The following is a 21173-nucleotide window of genomic DNA, read 5'->3' as shown; positions in this document are numbered from 1 at the left end:
ATTCCTAACATATAGTACACATATATATGTAGTTTTGTTTTATTATGCATATCAATAAAAGTATATTTTATTTTAAAATAAGACAAGTTCAAGAAAATACAATAAATTGTATATATATAATTTATATATATGTATATAATTAGTGTTATTTTACTTACTACAATAATGAGCATATTTATGAATTTAATTAACTTTTACTAGTGGATGGCACTGAATATCTGCACATGTGGAAGGATCATACTAATTTTAATGGCTTCTTAGTATTTTATATTTCATGCACCCTAATTTATTTTACTGGTTTCATAATGATGACTTACTTAAGTTGTTTCTATTCTTTTACTGTTTTTTTAATTATAAATAATATTACAGTAAGTTTTCTGATGTTTAGACATAGGTATGATATATCCACAAGATAAATTCTATATTTAGAATGGATAGATACTATATTTCTTATTGGATATACTCATGGCCCATTAAAAATGTGTGTTTGTATATGTGTGTGTGTGGTTTATGTTTATTTTTGATTTCTAATTTAATGCCTTTATGGCCCAAGAACATACTTTTCTTGAATCCCATTTCTATACTTTTTGAGACTTGTTCTAAGACCACTTTAAGTGCATTTAAAAATGCCCTGTATTCTGTAATTGTTGGGTACTGTGTCATGATTGATTGTGTTGATCAAATTTTTTATATCCTTACTGATTTTCCATATAACTATATGGATTTTCCATAAGACTATATCTTTTATAAGACAAGCATTGAAATTACCAGCCAAAATTGTCAATTTGACTCTTTCTCTGAGTTTCTGAAATCTGCTAAAGAGTATATTTGCTTTCAACTTTTTCCTGGATCTGGAGAATCATTTCTTCATGTTCCTTAGAGACAATAGTTTAGGTTGTGGTCGATTCATAGTATCATAAAGTATAGAGTTTCTTTTCACATGTTCAGTATCTTTGTTGTTCTTAAGAAGGAGAGCAAGGGGAGAGTTCCTCTACCACATCACAGAAGGATACCTGGAATTATTTCTGACATGAGGAATCTTGACATCAATGTAGACCAGTTTGCTCAGAGAGTTCTCTTCATACCATTTTATGAAAAAACAGCAAATCACTAGAATACTGAACTTTTCCTAATTGGAATCTTCATACCTCAGGGTCTGTATAGGATGGTTTCATACCTTATGATAAACACTACTATAATCTTATTATTAAAATTTTTATTTAGTTATACTCATGAAAGGAGTATGACTTGGCAGCACTGTTGAATAACTCTGTATGGTTAAAAGTAAGAATAATAGATATACAACACCTTAGCTGCAATGAAACAGAGAGTCTAATATTTAAAAACCTTCACTGATCATCATCTATGTTGCTATTCCATTCAAATGGTCTGCTTAGCAGGATCTGTTCAAAGTAGTCAGTATATTGGATTATGTATGATCTACATTTTTAGTTTAAAAATCTGCAGTCCTAGAATGTTTCTAGCTCTAATACCATAATATATTATTTAATTCAACATTAGGAGCAGCATGAGACAAGAAGTGCCACAGAAATTGTTCTATATGTTGGGAAACAAACAAATAGGGAAAAATGATATGGCTGTTGCATTTATCTTATTATTACTAAATAACTCAAAATTGTTTAAATGCAAGTTAAGGGAAACATAGTGAGTTTTTATTACAGAGAATTTTTATGGCTATTCATTCTAGTTCAAGTCTGCTGACATATTTTATATTTATAGTTTATTTTTTTCAAAAGATGAGATATTTGGAAATAATGTATAAATTATGAGCTTCTTTTATTAAAAGTATAAACAAAATAATTCAAGCATGATTTCATACCAGTCTACTCTATTTCTTTTCAAATTGAGAACTTTCTTATAGTCCAGAAGATGCCTTTAAGTAATGGTCTAAATCTTGGTATATAACTCCAAAATTCAGCTGGTTGGTTACTGCCTCCAAGAAATTGCTCCATCACCTCAGAGAGGACTCCCCCTGCAAGGTGAGGTCCATGTTACAATTTTCCTGTTGTAGGTGTTTCCAAAGGTGAGTATTCTCATCTTTAAGTCTATTTCCTTTGAGTTTCTAGAATAGATATTATGCCATTTATAAACCTAATAAGTAACAAGTTCATAAGACCTAGTGAAAAGCTCTATAAAATTTTATAATTCATACTGGTTAAACCAAATGAAGCACTTTAAATCAGAATAAAGACTACCACCTCCCCTTGGAAGAGATAAGTAAAATTTAGATGTTATGTCATTAAAATTGGCACTTTATATATATAGTATTGACTTCCATTTGATTTTTCCAAATGTTGAATATAGACAGCATACATAAATGGTATTCTTAAATGGCATACAATGAACTGATGGTGTTCTTTTCTTGTTTTTAGTTATTAATATTATTATTATTAGATATGTTTGTTAATATTTCTAGTCACTCTCTAAATCTAAGTCAGGGCTGGACTCACTTATAACTGTCAGTATCTAACAATCTTCATTTTCACATACTAGCACAGGTTACAACATCTTCTCTAAGCAGTTTCTTTTTTATTATTTTCAATGGAAAATTCATGCTGCTAACTCCATAGCTCAATATACAGCTATACATGCTATGAGAATTACAGAATTTGAACTCTTGCTTTCAGAGAATTTGTTTAAAAACCAAAGCAGTCAAAGAGTTTGTTTATAGACCAAGGCAGTCATCAAAGTCAAGTCACCTCTTACTTACCGAGCGGCTTCTAATACTGCCAGTGTTAACCCTTTAAAAGCAATACAAGTATAGCTAACAGTACATGAGTTGCTAAGTTTTCTCCTTACACTGAAATAAGCAATACTTAACTGGAAGAAAATAATCTGAAATATGTTGCTCATAAAGGATAAGAATTTCATTTTCCATTTCTTTTGGAAATCTGTGAATTTGGTAGAAAAGTCATAGATATGCTGCTTAAATAATTAGAAGACACTGAGATTTATATTGGATAGTAGTGGAAATTACTTTTCCTTTAAATTATATATTGTAATTACATAGCTTTCCACATATACACTCACACTGTTATTTTACTTATGTGAGAATGTACTTCCTGTCACATTTGCCTACATGATGTATGTAGGTATGTGGGAGTATGCATGCAGTCACTCCATCCTGTCCAACTCGTTATGGCCCTATGGTCTGTAGCCAGCAAGAATCCTCTGTCCACGGTATTTTTCAGGAAAGAATACTGGAGTGGGTTGCCATTTCCTCCTTCAGGGTGTCTTCCTGACCCAGGGATAGAACCTACATCTCCTATGTCTTCTGGATTGCAGGCAGATTCTTTACTTGCTGAGCCATCAGGGAACCCCTGCCAACATGATACATTAATGCAAACATGTACTTGAATACAATGCAAAAGTATCAACAAAATGCTTGAGATATTTTAAGGGTATTTTTGTTGTGATTTTTTAAAAAACCCAATTATTCATCAGTTACTACTAGTCAAAATATTGATTATAGAAAAATAGTATACTCCTTGATACTGATTTTCCTTATCCCAAACTTGAAGTGAGACCCATTAGACCTTAGGTATATCTAGTACTAGAATGTAGTAAGAATCACTGCTTTTATTATTTCATGGAAATAAAAACACAAACTAATTTTGTTCCAGATGAAATGAAAAAGTCATCTTGCTTTCACTTCTTGCCACTAATGAAAATAAATACAGTTTTTTAAAAGGTCCAGCTTCATTTATATGAGAAAAGTTTATCACTCCAAACACTTGAAGATGTTATGGTGTAAATTTCCTGGAAGAGTTCCTGCACCAAAGTACTCACTAGGAAAAAGCACCATACCACACACAACACAGCAAAAATTAACTTGAAATAGACGTTGTTTCAGCTTCCCAGATGGCTCAGTGGGTAAAGAATCCACCTGCAACGCAGGAGACTGAGGAGATGTAGGTTTGATCCCTGGGTTGGGAAGATCCACTGAAGAAGGGCATTGCAATCCACTCCAGTATTCTTGCCTCGAGAATCCCATAGACAGAGAAGACTGGCAGGCTATAGTCCATGGGGTTGCAAAGCTTCAGACACCACTGAAGCAACACCACTGAAGTGACGGAGCACACACACACGCAGAACTTGACTCTCAGTGGTTGCTTTTCTTTATTTCTATGTCCCCTCTGGTATGCTGGTATGCTGGGACTCTAAACCATGATCTTTTTTCCAAATGTACATGACACCAGCAGCAGGGAGTGAATGTACGTAAGAGTATGCACATGTATATCTTACATTTGCAAATGCTTATCATATATCTCTTGAATATATCTTAATGATATTTAAAATGATCACTTTTATACTGGAAAAAAAAAGATACTAACATATGAAGCAAAATCGTGTTGATTTATAGTGGGGGACATGAGATCTCAATGACATGTTTGAAAAATGCTACCTTACACATCTGCTTTTAAACCAAGAAGGATTAAGGTCAACCTGTAAAGTCAATAAAATAGTTCAAAATGTTTATTAATTAAAATCTAAGCAAGTTACGCCAAAGAAATTGAAACTGTTCTAGAGGCAAAGAACCCTTGCTAATCACTTAAGATTTTAATACAATTTTAAGGGAAACATTTCGTAGGTAAAAATGCAGGTGATAGAAAATTTGATAGTTTTGTATTCATATTTGGAAGGGCTTCCATGGTGGCTCAGTGGTAAACTATCTACGTGCCCAGGTCTGAAAGAGCCCCTGGAAAAGGAAATGGCAACCCGCTCTAGGATTCTTGTCTGGGAAATCCCATGGACACAGGATCCTGGCAGGCTACGGTCCATGGGGTGGCAAAGAATCAGACACCACTCAGCGACTAACCAACAGCAACAGTTTATATTTGGAGAATTACCTAAACATTATGTTTTTCTGATATATAGATAATAACGTGCAGAAATGTGATTTCTTTAAACACCTAAGTTGTGATAAATTAAGTAACACACTGAATATGTTTAAAGCTTTATGCCATTGAAAGAACAGGTATGGTGATTTTATTTTACCCTAAATAGACTGAAAGAAATACTAGCAATATCTAACAAGGAATCTATCTTATGCTGTGTTCTTATCACATGAAAAAGTAGAGAGAAGTAAAAATCTTTTGGAGGTGACAGATATGTTTACGTTGTTGACGGTGGTGATGCTTTCGTGGTGTTTACTTATTTTCACCTCATCAAGTTTTATACATTAAATATGTACAGTCTTTTGTATGTATTCAATGCAAAGTACAGCCTTTAGTATGCATCAATTTTTATTTGTATTCAGTAAAGTGGCTTAAATAAATAAGGAGTCTAAATGAGTTTATTTGTAAAATGTATAGAAATACACATATAATTTATATATAATAAATACTTTATATTTTTATTTTTCAACTGCAAGCAAAGTTTCTCAGTTTAAATCTTGATTTATTCATCTCTTAAATATATTGTTTCTTATCAAATCAGTGCTAGACTATACTAATGGCCTCTAAACCTAGCTCTGTGCCTTTAGTTACCTACACTCTGTTATAAACTTTCCTGCCAAACGTGTCTTTTCATGTATGATATCTTTTCATATTATGCCATTCTCAAAACCTTCTTTGGCATCCCATTATCCATGGAGACAACAGTTATCTTTCATTAGTTTCTTATTAAATAAGCCTTTTGCCTTGTGCTAAATGAATTTTTATGAAGGAGGAAGAGGGGATGGAAGATGAGAGAAAAACGGAACAGAGAGCGAGGTCAGAGACATTTAGCATATTCTTTATTCCGTCTGCCCTGGAAATGACTATAGCTCAGTGGTGGAATATAGCAATGTATATAAATAATATAAAATATTTAAAATTTGAGGTAAAAAAACAAGAATGTTAGACTATTTTTTTTTTGCCTGTTGTGCCAGAACCATACTTATTCTTTTTTTAAATATAGATTTATTTATTTTAATTGGAGGTTAATTACTTTACAATACTGTATTGGTTTTGCCATACATCCACATGAATCCGCCACTTTTGGAAGTTTTGGCCACAGCAGTCAGAGCAGAAAAAGAATTAAAAGGAATCCAAATTTGAAAGGAAGAAGTAAAACTCTCACTGTTTGCAGATGACATGATCCTCTACATAGAAAAACCCAAAGCCTCCACCAGAAAATTACTAGAGCTAATCAATGAATATAGTAAAGTTGCAGGATATAAAATCAACACACAGAAATCCCTTGCATTCCTATGCACTAATAATGAGAAAATAGAAAGAGAAATTAAGGAAACAATTCCATTCACCATTGCAATGAAAAGAACAAAATACTTAGGAATATATCTACCTAAAGAAACTAAAGACCTATATATAGAATGTTAGAGGATTGAGGAGTAAGCAATTCACTTAGATGTAGACATATTGTGGGAAAAATTTTCAAAGAGGATGGAAAGTCTTTGACAAAGAGTTCTGATGAAAAGAAAACAATGGCTGGGTATAGAAAGGAAAATGTCTTAGAACATACAGCAGCCCTGTGTCACCCTGTGCAAATTACAGAGTTTAGTTCAGGCAAAGCAAACTCTGTGCTGTGTGCTATGATAGAGTGTCAGGAGTCAGATGATGCGACACCTTAGTCACAGATTGTGAGTCGCATCAGTGGCACTCTGTGACACTTCAGTGACATTCCATAAGCTTGCGGCAGCTGTTAAGGATCTGCATTATTAACCATATCTCTGCAGGTGTGAATTAGAGTGGCTAGCCACTGAAGAAGGGATATTAGAAAATAAGCTGTAAAACGTTTTAGGGGAAAGAGATGAAATTCTGCACTAATTATGTTAATACATGAAAGGATAAGTGAGAATCAAATGAATAAATATCATTTATTGTGTAATTATGCCCCAACCAGTAACGCTGAAGAAGCTGAAGTTGAACGGTTCTATGAACACCAACAAGACCTTTCAGAAGCAACACCCAAAAAAGATGTCCTTTCATTATAGGGAATGGGAATGCAAAAGTAGGAAGTCAAGAAACACCTAGAGTAACAAGCAAATTTTTGGCCTTGGAATGCAGAATGAAGCAGGGCAAAGACTAATAGAGTTTTGCCAAGAAAATGCACTAGTCATAGCAAACACCCTCTTCCAACAACACAAGAGAAGACTCTACACATGGACACCACCAGATGGTCAACACTGAAATCAGATTGATTATATTCTTTGCAGCCAAAGATGGAGAAGCTCTATACTGTCAACAAAAACAAGACCAGGAGCTGACGGTGGCTCAGATCATGAACTCCTTATTACCAAATTCAGACTCAAATTGAACATAGTAGGGAAAACTGCTAGACCATTCAGGTATGACCTAAATCAAATCCCTTATGATTATACAGTGGAAGTGAGAAATAGATTTAAGGGCCTAGATCTGATAGATAGAGTGCCTGATGAACTATGGAATGAGGTTCGTGACATTGCACAGGAGACAGGGTTCAAGACCATCCCCATGGAAAAGAAATGCAAAAAGGCAAAATGGCTGTCTGAGGAGGCCTTACAAATAGCTGTGATAAGAAGAGAGGTGAAAAACAAGGAGAAAAGGAAAGATATAAGCATCTGAATGCAGAGTTCCAAAGAATAGCAAGAAGAAATAAGAAAGCCTTCTTCATCGATCAATGCAAAGAAATAGAGGAAAAGAACAGAATGGGAAAGACTAGAGATCTCTTCAAGAAAATTAGAGATACCAAGGGAACATTTCATGCAAAGATGGGCTCGATAAAGGACAGAAATGGTATGGACCTAACAGAAGCAGAAGATATTAAGAGGTGGCAAGATTACACAGAAGAACTGTACAAAAAAGATCTTCACGACCCAGATAATCACAATTGTGTGATCACTCATCTAGAGCCAGATATCCTGGAATGTGAAGGCAAGTGGGCCTTAGAAAGCATCACTACGAACAAAGCTAGTGGAGGTGAAGGAATTCCAGTTGAGCTATTTCAAATCCTGAAAGATGATGCTGTCGAAGTGCTGCACTCAATATGCCAGCAAATTTGGAAAACTCAGCAGTGGCTGCAGGACTGGAAAAGGTCAGTTTTCAGTCCAATTCCAAAGAAAGGCAATGCCAAAGAATGCTCAAACTACCGCACAATTGCACTCATCTCACATGCTAGTAAAGTAATGCTCAAAATTCTCCAAGCCAGGCTTCAGCAGTTCATGAACCGTGAACTTCCTGATGTTCAAGCTGGTTTTAGAAAAGGCAGAGGAACCAGAGATCAAATTGCCAACATCCACTGGATCATCGAAAAAGCAAGAGAGTTCCAGAAAAACATCTATTTCTGCTTTATGGACTATGCCAAAGCCTTTGACTGTGTGGATCACAATCAACTGTGGAAAATTCTGAAAGAGATGGGCATACCAGACCACCTGACCTGCCTCTTGAGAAATCTGTATGCAGGTCAGGAAGCAACAGTTAGAACTGGACATGGAACAACAGACTGGTTCCAAATAGGAAAAGGAGTACGTCAAGACTGTATATTGTCACCCTGCTTATTTAACTTACATGCAGAGTACATCATGAGAAACACTGGACTGGAAGAAACACAAGCAGGAATCAAGATTGCCGGGAGAAATATCAATAACCTCAGATATGCAGATGACACCACCCTTATAGCAGAAAGTGAAGAGGAACTAAAAAGCCTCTTGATGAAAGTGAAAGAGGAGAGTGAAAAAGTTGACTTAAAGCTCAACATCCAGAAAACGAAGATCATGGCATCTGGTCCCATCACTTCACGGGAAATAGATGGGGAAACAGTGCAAACAGTGTCAGACTTTTTTTGGGGGGGGGCTCCAAAATCACTGCAGATGGTGATTGCAGCCATGAAATTAAAAGATGCTTACTCCTTGGAAGAAAAGTTGTGACCAACCTAGATAGCATATTGGAAAGCAGAGACATTACTTTGCCAACTAAGGTCAGTCTAGTCAAGGCTATGGCTTTTCCTGTGGTCATGTATGAATGTGAGAGTTGGACTGTGAAGAAGGCTGAGCACCGAAGAATTGATGCTTTTGAACTGTCGTGTTGGAGAAGACTCTTGAGAGTCCCTTGGACTGCAAGGAGATCCAACCAATCCATTCTGAAGGAGATCAGCCCTGGGATTTCTTTGGAAGGAATGATGCTAAAGCTAAAACTCCAGTACTTTGGCCACCCTATGCGAAGAGTTGACTCATTGGAAAATACTGATGCTGGGAGGGATTGGGGTCAGGAGAAGAGGACGACAGAGGATGAGCTGGCTGGATGGCATCACTGACTCGATGGATGTGAGTCTGAGTGAATTCCGGGAGTTGGTGATGGACAGGGAGGCCTGGCATGCTGTGATTCATGGGGTTGCAAAGACGTGACTGAGCGACAGAACTGAACTGATTGTGTGCTTAGTATGTTGTGATGGCTAATTTTATATGTAAATTTGACTAAGTTTTGGTCTCTCTTTGGTCAAACACTACTCCTGTTGTAAATGTGATTAAAAGGTATGATTAGCATTTATAATCAGTTCACTTTAACTAAAAAATAATATGGTTTGTCCTTTCTAATCATTTGAAAACCTTAACAGCAAAAACAGTCTTCCTGAAGGAGAACTTCTGCCTCAGTTGTGCAGCTCAAGATTGTGATACTAAAACTTATCAGAGTTTCCAGCTGACCATATTGCTGCCATAATTGTATAAGTCAAGTTTCTTTTCTCTCTCTCTAAATACACATACACATATATATGATACATACACATACATACACATATACATGATTAATACTGTTTTCTGGAAATCAACTTGTGAATATGACCTATCTCATTTAAACTGAGAATAGCTATGATTTTCTTTCATTTTTTAAAAAAAGTTTAAAGCCTTCAACCTTCCATAAGTCACAAAATAAAAAACAGAGAATCTGAGTTTGAACTGAGCATGTTTTAGTCAGTGAAATGTTTTTTCCTTCTTATGCTCAAATTTCATTTGATTTTCAAAATCTTTCAATTATTATGATGGAATTATAGGTAAGTATAATTAATTTTTATATATGAATTTGTGTGTGTGTGTCAGTCACTTAGTCGTGTCTGACTCTGTGACCCCATGGACTATAGCCCACCAGGCTCCTCTGTCCAAGGGATTCTCTAGGCAAGAGTACTGGAGTGGGTTGCCATTTCCTTCTCCAAAGTATGAATTTAGAAGAATTCATATAATTATAGGAACTATATGAATTTTCAAAATGTTTTACAATGAGTGATTTTAACTTTCATATGATGAAGCTATTTTGAAAAGAAATAGGCTATACCTTCTTAAACCAGAATCTTTTTCAAATGAATGACTAATATACCTTTTCCTGTTTCAAGATCTATTATTTATTTCTATAATATATTTGCTACAACTAAAGTAATGTATTCACTGCCTTTTCTAAATAATACATGTTGTATTGTGTCAGATTCTTTCCTCATGTGGTTGGACCCATCCAAGTTATTTTCCCCTACACCTAGTGCTACTAAAAAATTCTACATCCTTTAAATTCTAATTAAGACTTTCTTTATTTATGAATTATGCCTAACCCCTTATTTACAGCAAATAATATTAGAAACTGAGAATTAAAGATGAAAAAGGAATTGTCCTTAGTTTATAAACACTATAAGACTCATTTAAATTAATTGCAATGGGTCATCTCTGATAAATCATATTGAAGAGTTTGCTGATGGCTTCAAATATTGACAAAGCCTGTCATTCACATGAAATGGACCATTAGCCATTTGTAGAGATAACTCTTTAATGATAATACATTGAATTTATGTTTACTTGCACAAAACATAACCTCAATAAGAGTGGTATTTGTCGCAAACTTTCCCAAACGACTTTGAAAAAGCCATTACACAGAACTTAACCTCATTTCTTCAAAAATTTAGTGACATCAAAAGTCCTAAAGAAGTTAAAATTCAAGTGACAAAGTTTTTTATTTGTTTATCTTTTAAAAACAACACCTCTGAAATCCTATATGCTTGATATTTTTCAAAATACTTTGTATTAATACGTTAAATATGATAGCATTATTAGTAAAGCATTGCTATTGTCAGTACTTTACAGATAAGGAGACTAAGCCATATGGAGATTAAGTAATATTCTCAAAGATAGAAATGTATGAGGATTCAATCACCTGCAAAATGACTCCCTTGAGAAGATCTATGCTTTTTATAAACTTTTAGTACTTTTATGATTGTTTCAAATATGTTAAAGAATAATGAATCAATAACAAATATGAATCATTAGAGAAAATGCATGCAACTAATACTACTTCATTGAGAGTATGAAACTGTTATTTTGTCATAAACTTAGGCACAGAATTTTTCTTCTCTCAGACTTGGAGAACAAGAGTCATTTATAGATTTTCCCCAAGGACTCTCTAGTGCCACAAACATAAGCTTATCTTGGGTTTCTGTGTTCTGACATTTTGTGTGTTTAGAATCTGCCTCTGCCCTACGAACCAGCTCTCTTGTCAGCAGCAGAGGAAAGTGAGTAGGACTACAGTGACTGCCCACTTCGCCACTGCCCATGAACACAATGATTCTTGCCCTCTCTGGAGCAGACCTGCACCTTTATATCTAGCATATTCTGCTGTCAGCTTTCAGGACTATTTTATCATAATGGAACGGATCTAGAGACAGTCCTACACTGTTTTAAATGTCTCTAAAATAGACACATGATAAAGACAAACACACTGCTTATAATCTGTGGTATTAGAATTGTCAGGTAGTTAAATAGCAAAAAATAAAGAGTCCAAGATAGCAGAACAGGGGGTGCCCACAAAAGAGGAAGTCGAGGACCTGAGTGATAACCTCTGGTCCTGGGCATAAACAATCTGGTGAATACTTGAACCACCACCTATTTTTCATAGGATATAACCCACCAGGCTCCACAGGGAGGAGACAGAAACTATAAAAAGGGAAGCCAAGAGGAATCAGGACCGCTTTAGGGGTTGACCTGCACTTGCATCTTGGAAGCCACTGCCCTTTGCCTCTGCCTGCTTGCCAGGTGAGCTGTAACCGAGCTGTAACTATAACTAGTTTGTTGTTATGAATATGGTCTTCTGCCCTCTGTTTCATTGTTAAAAAGATCTGGAATGACAGACCACTTGTAGCTCAAACAGGCAGGATTTTATTAAACATTACTTGGTATCTGAAGATCTTTTGATCAGACATCCATAAACGACCTCTCCCATTCAGGAGTTGTTTCACTTGGTGTCTAATAAAAATAGTTTGCCCCCAAGTTTTAAGGCATCTTTTATCAGCTTTGCAATGACTGCAAGGTTTTGAAGGCAGGGAGGCCAGCCTCAGGTGGTTGGGCGGAGCCTCTTAGAGAAGTATGCCACTGACTGGGGTTCAGGTGCCAACCTTTAAGTTAACATTCCCAAATCTATGCCTTCCTTCTTGTGGACATATAGATGGAATGCTTTCTCTAGGTTTAGCAACTTCAAAGCGGGTGCCTGGATTAAGGCCTGTTTTAGTGTAGCTTCTGCCTTCTGTTGAGGAGGACAGAATCACAGCAGTATTTTTTTCATTTTTAAATTACTACTTGTTGTCTTTAAAATAATTTATCAACCATTTAGAGTGGATATGACAGTGAATACACTGTTACATAGGATTTCTTTATAAAATACAACCATAAAGATGCTTAAGCAGCTTCAAATCTGTCTGGCAACTTTGCATGTATTTCTCTCATTGTTATTGACAAACTTTTGTTTTAAAAAGTCTTAAAAACTTAATTATGCATTAAGATAGACCTAATAGGCTCACGAGGTCGCAAAGAGTCAGACACTACTGAGCGACTGAACTGAACTGAACTGAATAGGTACATATAAAACATTGTACTTCCCACATGGAAAACATCTGTAAAAGTTTATGTTAAGCCATTAATCAACTCTCATTATTTTCAAAGTCAGTATAACAGAGACCTGCTTTTGAAATTTAGAAATAAATTTCAAATCCAAGTTCATAGTTTTGTAAATTTGAAAACAAACATCAAAATAACCCATCAGAAGTAAGAACATGTGATCCATTTTCTACATATTCAAACCAAATTAGTATAAAAATATCACTATCAAACTTGAATGAATATTAAGCAAAATTTAGAGAAAATTCTAGTCTTCAGTTATTTATTAAAAAAGAAAAAGGAAACACTAACATTATACTAGGAAGGATAAAATCAATTCAATATTTGGCTTTTTGACAAGACAAATGTGAAATTTATAAATATCAACCAAAGATGACCATGAAAAAAGAGAGGACAAAACCTACAAATAATATTAGAAAACATGAAAAAATAAATACAGAAACAAAACAAACAAAAGTAAAGATTAAAAAAACAGAGAATTTAAATGTATTATGATAAACATTTGAAAATTTAGGTGAAATGGAATTTTATATTTGCATAGAATACCAAAACCTTAATCTTACAGTCATAATAAAATAATTTTAAAAAATCTTTCCACAAAAAAAGAAACTATCAACACCATAACTAGACACATCTGTAGGTTAGCTAGTGCAAAAAGATTTTAATAAAATAAAAAGTATAGAAATTGGAATCAAGAAGCAATAATGTCATTATTAACAAAAAATATGACAGCCTGAAAAAACTAGGTATTGATGAGGATATGGAACAAAGAGAATTCTCACATTGTTGCTAGTAGGCGTATAAACACACACAAAAAAACAGAAATCAGTTTGGCCATGTGTACTACTTTTGACCATGTTCAAGCCATGCAAACAAGCAACACCACTTTCTGAGCAGTCTGCCCTTAAAGTCTATATCCAGGCCGGCATAAAACATGTACAAGAATATCATGAAGCTCAAACTGCTTTTACATCAATCATTCTCTTTTTGAACTTGTGATAATTTCAAAATTATTTCAAATTATGATGATGAAAAAATCTTTTCTTAAGAGAACACTGTCAAGTGTAGACTTCTATCTTAAATTTTTGCTCTGAACAATGCTTTAAGAATAAATAAAACATTATGTAACCAGAATTTTGCAGAACTGGCCTTCATATTCTTGGATCTCTTCTGGGTTTCATTATCAACTAGCAGCTTAATCACACATTAATCTATAAATTTTTACTATTTAATTAATTGACAACATAGTATTGGTACTGTTTGATATATTCTTAAATTGGAGTATTAGATAAAAGATATAAAGTAAATGGAAAACATCCATACAATAGGACAACTTTTACGAGACAGTGGCTTCTGTAAGCATTTTCCATAGGGCCCTGGCTGACAGTGTTTGGTGCATATTAATGCCTGTACTTACCAGCTGCTGCCCTTGGACACCCCAGGCCGCGTACTGCAGGACAGAATCCTCTACTTCTGGAGGATTTAACTCCCAAACTTCCCTTGAAAAAAGGTAAATATTTTTACATGAACAAATTGACACCTACACCTACAGTTCAGTTGGACAGCTGCTCATGGAAACCAGATGACCAAAGAACTTACCTAGTGTGTATATTGTAGATCACATACGAAGCAGTATACGAATAATGAAAAATCTGAAACAGAAAGAAGAGTTATAGTTTGGAGTAAAGGCTCTATTTTAATGAGTATATATATATATGTTTTTTACTAAATTCTGGAAATGCAAAATTGGTTTTAGAGAGAATTCAAAATGTGATTCTTCATTACCTATAAAATAAAGTTCAAACTTTACTCAAGTTTGAATATCGAAACATTGACACTCCAGTGATTTGTTATTTGTGTTCTACACGGTTTTCCACTCTTATCATCCACTACTTCTCTTCAGCTAGTCTATACTTCAGCTATATTAGATAAATTCCTTCTGTATATTCTGAATATCTCTTTTTTTTTAATTTTTTTTTTTTTAGGATATCCAAATTTCACTTAGAAGAAAAATTTTCCTCCTTCCATTACAGCCTATCTATCTAGAGAATTTCTCTCTCTCAAAGTTTACTTTTGACTCAGGACATTTCACACCCTGTAGCACAAGTTAGATAAGATTTTAAGTGCTTGTTTCCTTTTCCCACTGGAATCAGGTCCAGGTGTGTATTACCTTGGCATCCGCCATATTACCTTATACGGTATCATGTTTGCCTGCAACATGCAATCAATATTTGTTGAATAATGATTCTGATGGGGAAAAATCTCTCGCAAATGGAAGTGCTTGTGGAGACAAAATGGGATAATTCCCCAAGCACTTCATAGAAATATCTGAAAATTATATGTTAAATAATTGGTTGCAAGTATATATCTTCAAGAAACATCTTATATCATCTTATAAAGAGTCCTGTTTCTTTCTAAAGGGAATCCTCCAAAGGATCACAGCTTCCGTATTAAGGTGACATTAAAGACCATAGTGGATGATGCAAAGATATCCTTAAATTTTGGTTCTTACTAATTAAAGATGATGAAATAATGGAATACAGAGAAAATGAGGAAAATTGTAAAAGATAGGTTAAGGAGAAAGATGATAAGTATGTGACATTTTAATGAAATTATATTTTTCTAAGCTATATGGATCTACTGAAGAAACCCTTTCCACTTAACTATATTGTTATGTTATTATTTACATGATTCATAGAGCTTATATTGATACTGTCATTTTTCAGCATGTAATTATAAAAACTTCCCTTATCCTACAGTCAATGTACATTGCACAAATATAATACTGTCAATTAAAACTCCTTAGAAGTCAAATTATTATTTCTTCTCACTGCAATAATAACTTCAGTTAAACATGATTGGCCACATATTTGGTAAATAAATACTAGTGTTCATTCTGTTCATTGAAATTACAATCCTCCCACAATTTGTTACATTATTGTGTTTCATAATGAAGCGTTTCCTCCATTTCTTTTGGAATAACTATTAAATCTGAGATCACCTTTACTATAGAGTCACAAAGGTGAAAAATATTTTTCCTGGTGTCTATTTTGGGATTCATATTGTGTTCTATAAAATTCCATATTTGACAACAAATTTTAAGTCTTGAATTTACTACTATAGCTGATAAAGAGGTGAGAACTGTGACCACTTCTACATTTTGTTTTCCCATCTCAGAAAGTTCTGTTCCCAAAGTAAACTGCCAAGTCATTAGGTGGTCTTCAAATCAGACAAATGTTTCAATGATGTTATGGGTAGAAACAAACTATTCATTCCATCTGTTAATCTACCTAACACACTCTCCTATGAATTCTAGGTTCATATCCCTCTTGACAAAGAGTTCCTATTCACTCCTCTTTTAGTCAAAGCAAGCCAGAATAATCACTGACACAAAACTGGATAAATATAATCGTTGAATGTTGGTCTCTTTCTCTCACATTTATATAACGTAGAGCTATAGGGGTTACGGGCTCTTCTCAGTGTATGAATCCTAGGAACTTAGATGTCTTTCCAGTTATGGGATTTAGGGAGAAAAGTATATAAATTCACTTTCTGCTTTGTAGTTCTTGGCCTGATACAGCATTTGTTTCTCTCAGCTGGTGTGCTGAAATGGAAAATCACAGTAAAGAATTTAACCCTCGCAGATGCAGAGAACTAACTAGCATTTGCCAGAGGAAGGAGAATCAGAGGATGAAGAAAACAGGTGAAAGGGATTAAAAGGTACAAACAACAAGTTATAAAATAAATAAGTCACAAGGATATAATGTATACCACAGAGAATATAGTTAATAATATCATATATGCATAAACTATAAAAATATTGAATCACTATGTTGTACACCTGAAAGTGAAAGTCACTCCGTCATGTCTGACTCTTTACAACTGCACGGATTATACAGTCCCTGGAATTCTCCAGGTCAAAATACTGGAGTGGGTAGCCTTTTCCCTCTCCAGGGGATCCTGCCAACCCAGGGATTGAACCCAAGTCTCCCACATTGCAGGCGGATTCTTCATTAGCTGAACCACAAGGGAAGCCCTGTACACCTGAAGCTAATATAATATTGCAAGTCAACTATACTTTAATTAAAAAAAAAGTTAACCCTACCTAACCTGCAAACACATAGCAAACATATCATAGAGACTGACTATAGGTTCCCTAAAAAGCCAACAGTTTGCAGTTCACAGGTGATTAGATCCTAACCCTTTTCTCCTGGCTTAGAACTCTTTCCACGAAATCCACTATCCTTGATGTGTATGTGTATGTGTGTGTGCATGTACTCACAGAAGATCTGAAATACTTCTTGTTTTGTAATTTTCCCATAACTAAATTATATTATATGTCCACCATAGAATATAAACAGTACAAGGTAGGAGATGAACAGGGTTAGAGATAGACATTTCTTCATGTTTGTTTGCATTGTGTTGCAGAGATTTTGAAAGGGGGAATTTTCAAGAAGAAATGAACTTAGTTTTATTGAACATCTACATTAAGGCACATTGGAATAAATTCAGTCTGCGCTAATCTGCTTCTCTCTCCTTGAATGGCATTTCTATTCCTTTTTTAAAAAAATTATTTATTTTAATTGGAGCCTAATTACTTTACAATATTGGAATCAGCCATGGGTGTACATGTGTTCCCCATCCTGAACCCCCTTCTTACCTCTGTCCCCATCCCATCCCTCAGGGTCATCCCAGTGCACCGGCCATGAGCGCCCTGTCTCATGCATTGAACCTGGACTGGTGATTTATTTCACATATGGTAATATACATGTTTCAGTGCTATTCTTCCAAATCATCCCACCCTCGGCTTCTCCCACAGAGTCCAAAAGACTATTCTATACATCTGTGTCTCTTTTGCTGTCTCGCATATAGGATCATCGTTACCATCTTTCTAAAATTCATATATATCTGTTATTATACTGTATTGGTGTTTTTCTTTCTGATTTACTTCACTCTGTATAATAGGCTCCAGTTTCATCCACCTCATTAGAACTGATTCAAATTCATTCTTTTTAATAGCTGAGTAATATCCCATTGTGTATATGTACCAGTTTTCTTATCCATTCATCTGCCAGTGGACATCTAGGTTACTTCCATGTCCTGGCTATTGTAAACAGTGTTGTGATGAACATTGGGGTACACGTGTCTCTGTCAATTCTAGTTTCCTTGGAGTGTATGCCCAGCAGTTAGATTGCTGGGTCATATGGCAGTTCTATTTCCAGTTTCTTCTATTCATTTTTAACATTCTACACTTCCTTTTATCATATATATCTCTTCTACATTGGTTATGTAGGTCTTGTTTTATGATGAGAAGATAGAAATAGTCTTTTTACTGTAATTATTGGCTGCTGTAAAATGAGAGCTAAGTTGAACATCTGATAAGATCCATGGGGACAAAGAAATTTCATGGTCAAAAATTATATATTCATCTCATCTCTGCAAATGATGTTCCATTGCTTGTTACAGAGTATGAATAGTTATGGCAAAGGTAGTAGGTATGGGGCAAAACTGAGATACATTATGTAAAAGTTTGATTAAATTTATACTCCTGGAAGCTGGACCTGACATGATATTCAATCTCCTGATACCAAAAAGTATTGGGAGGTACAGAAAGTATCATAGGATCCCACAAACCAATCCAATTCCAATCATCTCTACATTGCTCTAGGAACTTATACAAGATTACTAAATGTTAATCATCATGAATGGTATAATTAATTATCATTATTTGCTGTTATGATCTATAAGTCACCATGAATATTGAATTAGAAAATACTGAATGATTTCTCCAAAGAAATGCAGGATTAGATTCCTATCATCCTCTGGTTACATTTTGATCAAACAATCAATACATTTTTTTATGTGTTTCTTTTTAACTTGAAAAAGCAGCATCGAACACTGAATATTGTTCATTCATTAGCATTGAGCTCATTGCCAATGGTATTATAACTCAGGTCTGAATGAAGCTTACCTAACTCATGTTCAGTTCAGTTCAATCACTCAGTCGGGTTCAACTCTTTGTGACCCCATGGACTGCAGCATGCCAGGCCTCCCTGTCCACCACCAACTCCCCGAGTTTACCCAAACTCATCTCCATTGAGTAGGTGATGCCATCCAACCATTTCATACTCTGTCATCCCCTTCTCCTCCCACCTGCAATCTTTCCCAGTATCAGGGTATTTTCCAATGAGTCAGCTCTTTGCATCCGGTGGCCAAAGTATTGGAGTTTCAGCTTCAACATTAGTCCTTCCAATGAATATTCAGGACTGATTTCCATTAGAATTTGGATCTCCTTGTAGTCCAAGGAACTCTCAAGAGTCTTCTCCAACACCACAGTTCAAAAGCATTTTGAATTCTTCGGCACTCAGATTTCTTTATAGTCCAACTCTCATCCATATATGACTACTGGAAAAACCATAGCCTTGGCTAGATGGACCTTTGCTGGCAAAGTAATCTCTATGCTTTTTAATATGCTGTCTAGGTTGGTCATAACTTTTCTTCCAGGAGCAAGCATCTTTTAATCTCATGGCTGCAGTCACCATCTGCAGTGATTTGGGAGCCCAGAAAAATAAAGTCTGACACTATTTCCACTGTTTCCCCGTCTATTTGCCATGAAGTGATGAACCCAGATGCCATGATCTTCGTTTTCTGAATGTTGAGCTGTAAGCCAACTTTTTAACTCTCCTCTTTCACTTTCATCAAGAGCTCTTTAGTTCTTCTTCACTTTCTCCTATAAGGGTGGTATCATCTGCATGTCTGAGGTTATTGATATTTCTCTTGGCAATCTTGATTCCAGCTTGTGCTTCATCCAGCCCAGCATTTCTCATGATGTACTCTGCATATAAGTTAAATGAGCAGGGTGACAATATACAGCCTTGAGGTACTCCTTTCCCTATTTGGAACCGGTCTGTTGTTCCATGTCCAGCTCTAACTGTTGCCTCCTAACTTGTATACAGGTCTCTCAAGAGGCAGGTCAGGTATTCTAGTATTCCCATCTCTTTCAGAATTTTCCACATTTTATTGTGATCCACACAGTGAGGCTCTGGCATAGTCAATAAAGCAGAATACTATTTGATGTTTTTCTCAAACTCTCTTGCTTTTGTGATGATCCAGAGGATGTTGGCAATTTGATCTCTGGTTCCTCTGCCTTTTCTAAAACCAGCTTGAACATCTGGAAGTTCATGGTTCATGTATTGTTGAAGTCTGGGTTGCAGAATTTTGAGCATTACTTTACTAGCGTGTGAGATGAGTGCAATTGTGCAGTAGTTTGAACATTCTTTGGCATTGCCTTTCTTTGGGATTGGAATGAAAACTGACCTTTTCCAGTCCTGTGGCCACTGCTGAGTTTTCCAAATTTGCTGGCATATTGAGTGCTGCCCTTTCACAGCATCATCTTTCAGGATTTGAAATAGCTCAACTGCAATTCAATCACCTCCACCAGCTTTGTTCATAGTGATGTTTCCTAAGGCCCACTTGACTTCACATTCCAGGATATCTGGCTCTATGTGAGTGATCACACCATTGTGATTATCTGGGGTCATGAAGATCTTTTTTGTTTCATCCTAACTCATATAATTTCTCTTTAAAACACATCATAGCCTACTGGCACTTGGTAACACTGGACTGCACTTGAGCTTTATGCTTGGGAGCCATTTAAACAGCAAAATCATGAAAAAAAAAACCAAAACACAAACATATGAAAAAATAGCCCTAAAAGACCCTCAAAAGGACACTAATTTACAGTATGAAAGCTGGAAAATGAAGGCATTGCATCATCTTCTTTGATCTCACCTGGGAAAGAACACATCAGGAATCACAAATGTTCTCCTGTTCGGCACTTGTCTTGAATGACTGAAAATGTGCAGCAAGTATGGATCCTGGAGTTACAAATTGAATTTAGAAAATAGGCATATTTGCAATTCCAGAATCCTTAAATATAGAAGACCAGCTATACACATAACATACATATAGCATGAGATATTACTGGAAGAAATAAGGAAAAATAGCAGTCATATTTAAGGCCTGCCAGAACACAAAAGGGCTTCCCAGGTGGCTCAATGGGTGAAGAATCTGCCTGCAATGCAGGAGACATGGGTTTGATCCCTGAGTTAGGAAGATGCCCTGGAGAAGAAAATGACAACCCACTTCAATATCCTGGCCTGGAAAATACTATGGACAAAGAAGCCTGGAGGGCTCTAGTTCATAAGGGTGTAAAGAGTCAGCTATGACTGAAGCGACTGTGCACTCATGCATGCAGAACACAATAAATGTATAAAAGTTATCCAGAGTAGTGTTCATGCTCTACATG

The 21173-nt window shown here is 35.4% G+C and overlaps 1 protein-coding gene across 1 annotated transcript in view; it reads right to left on the bottom strand.

Moving 5' to 3' along the window:
• The window catches only part of DPP10 (dipeptidyl peptidase like 10), a 755039-nt gene that overhangs the window by 150904 nt on the left and 582962 nt on the right, over nucleotides 1-21173 (bottom strand). The window contains exons 6-7 of the mRNA XM_068969380.1: nucleotides 14465-14517; nucleotides 14283-14364 (exon numbers count right to left, since the gene is read on the bottom strand). Coding sequence (XP_068825481.1) covers nucleotides 14283-14364; nucleotides 14465-14517 — 135 coding nt within the window. The remainder of the gene's footprint in view (nucleotides 1-14282; nucleotides 14365-14464; nucleotides 14518-21173) is intronic.

Source organism: Capricornis sumatraensis, chromosome 3 (genome assembly GCF_032405125.1).
Source record: "Capricornis sumatraensis isolate serow.1 chromosome 3, serow.2, whole genome shotgun sequence".
NCBI classification, from domain to species: Eukaryota; Metazoa; Chordata; class Mammalia; order Artiodactyla; family Bovidae; genus Capricornis; species Capricornis sumatraensis.
The sequence above is the reverse complement of the archived record's forward strand: the minus strand, read 5'-3'. Positions and strand labels throughout refer to the sequence as shown.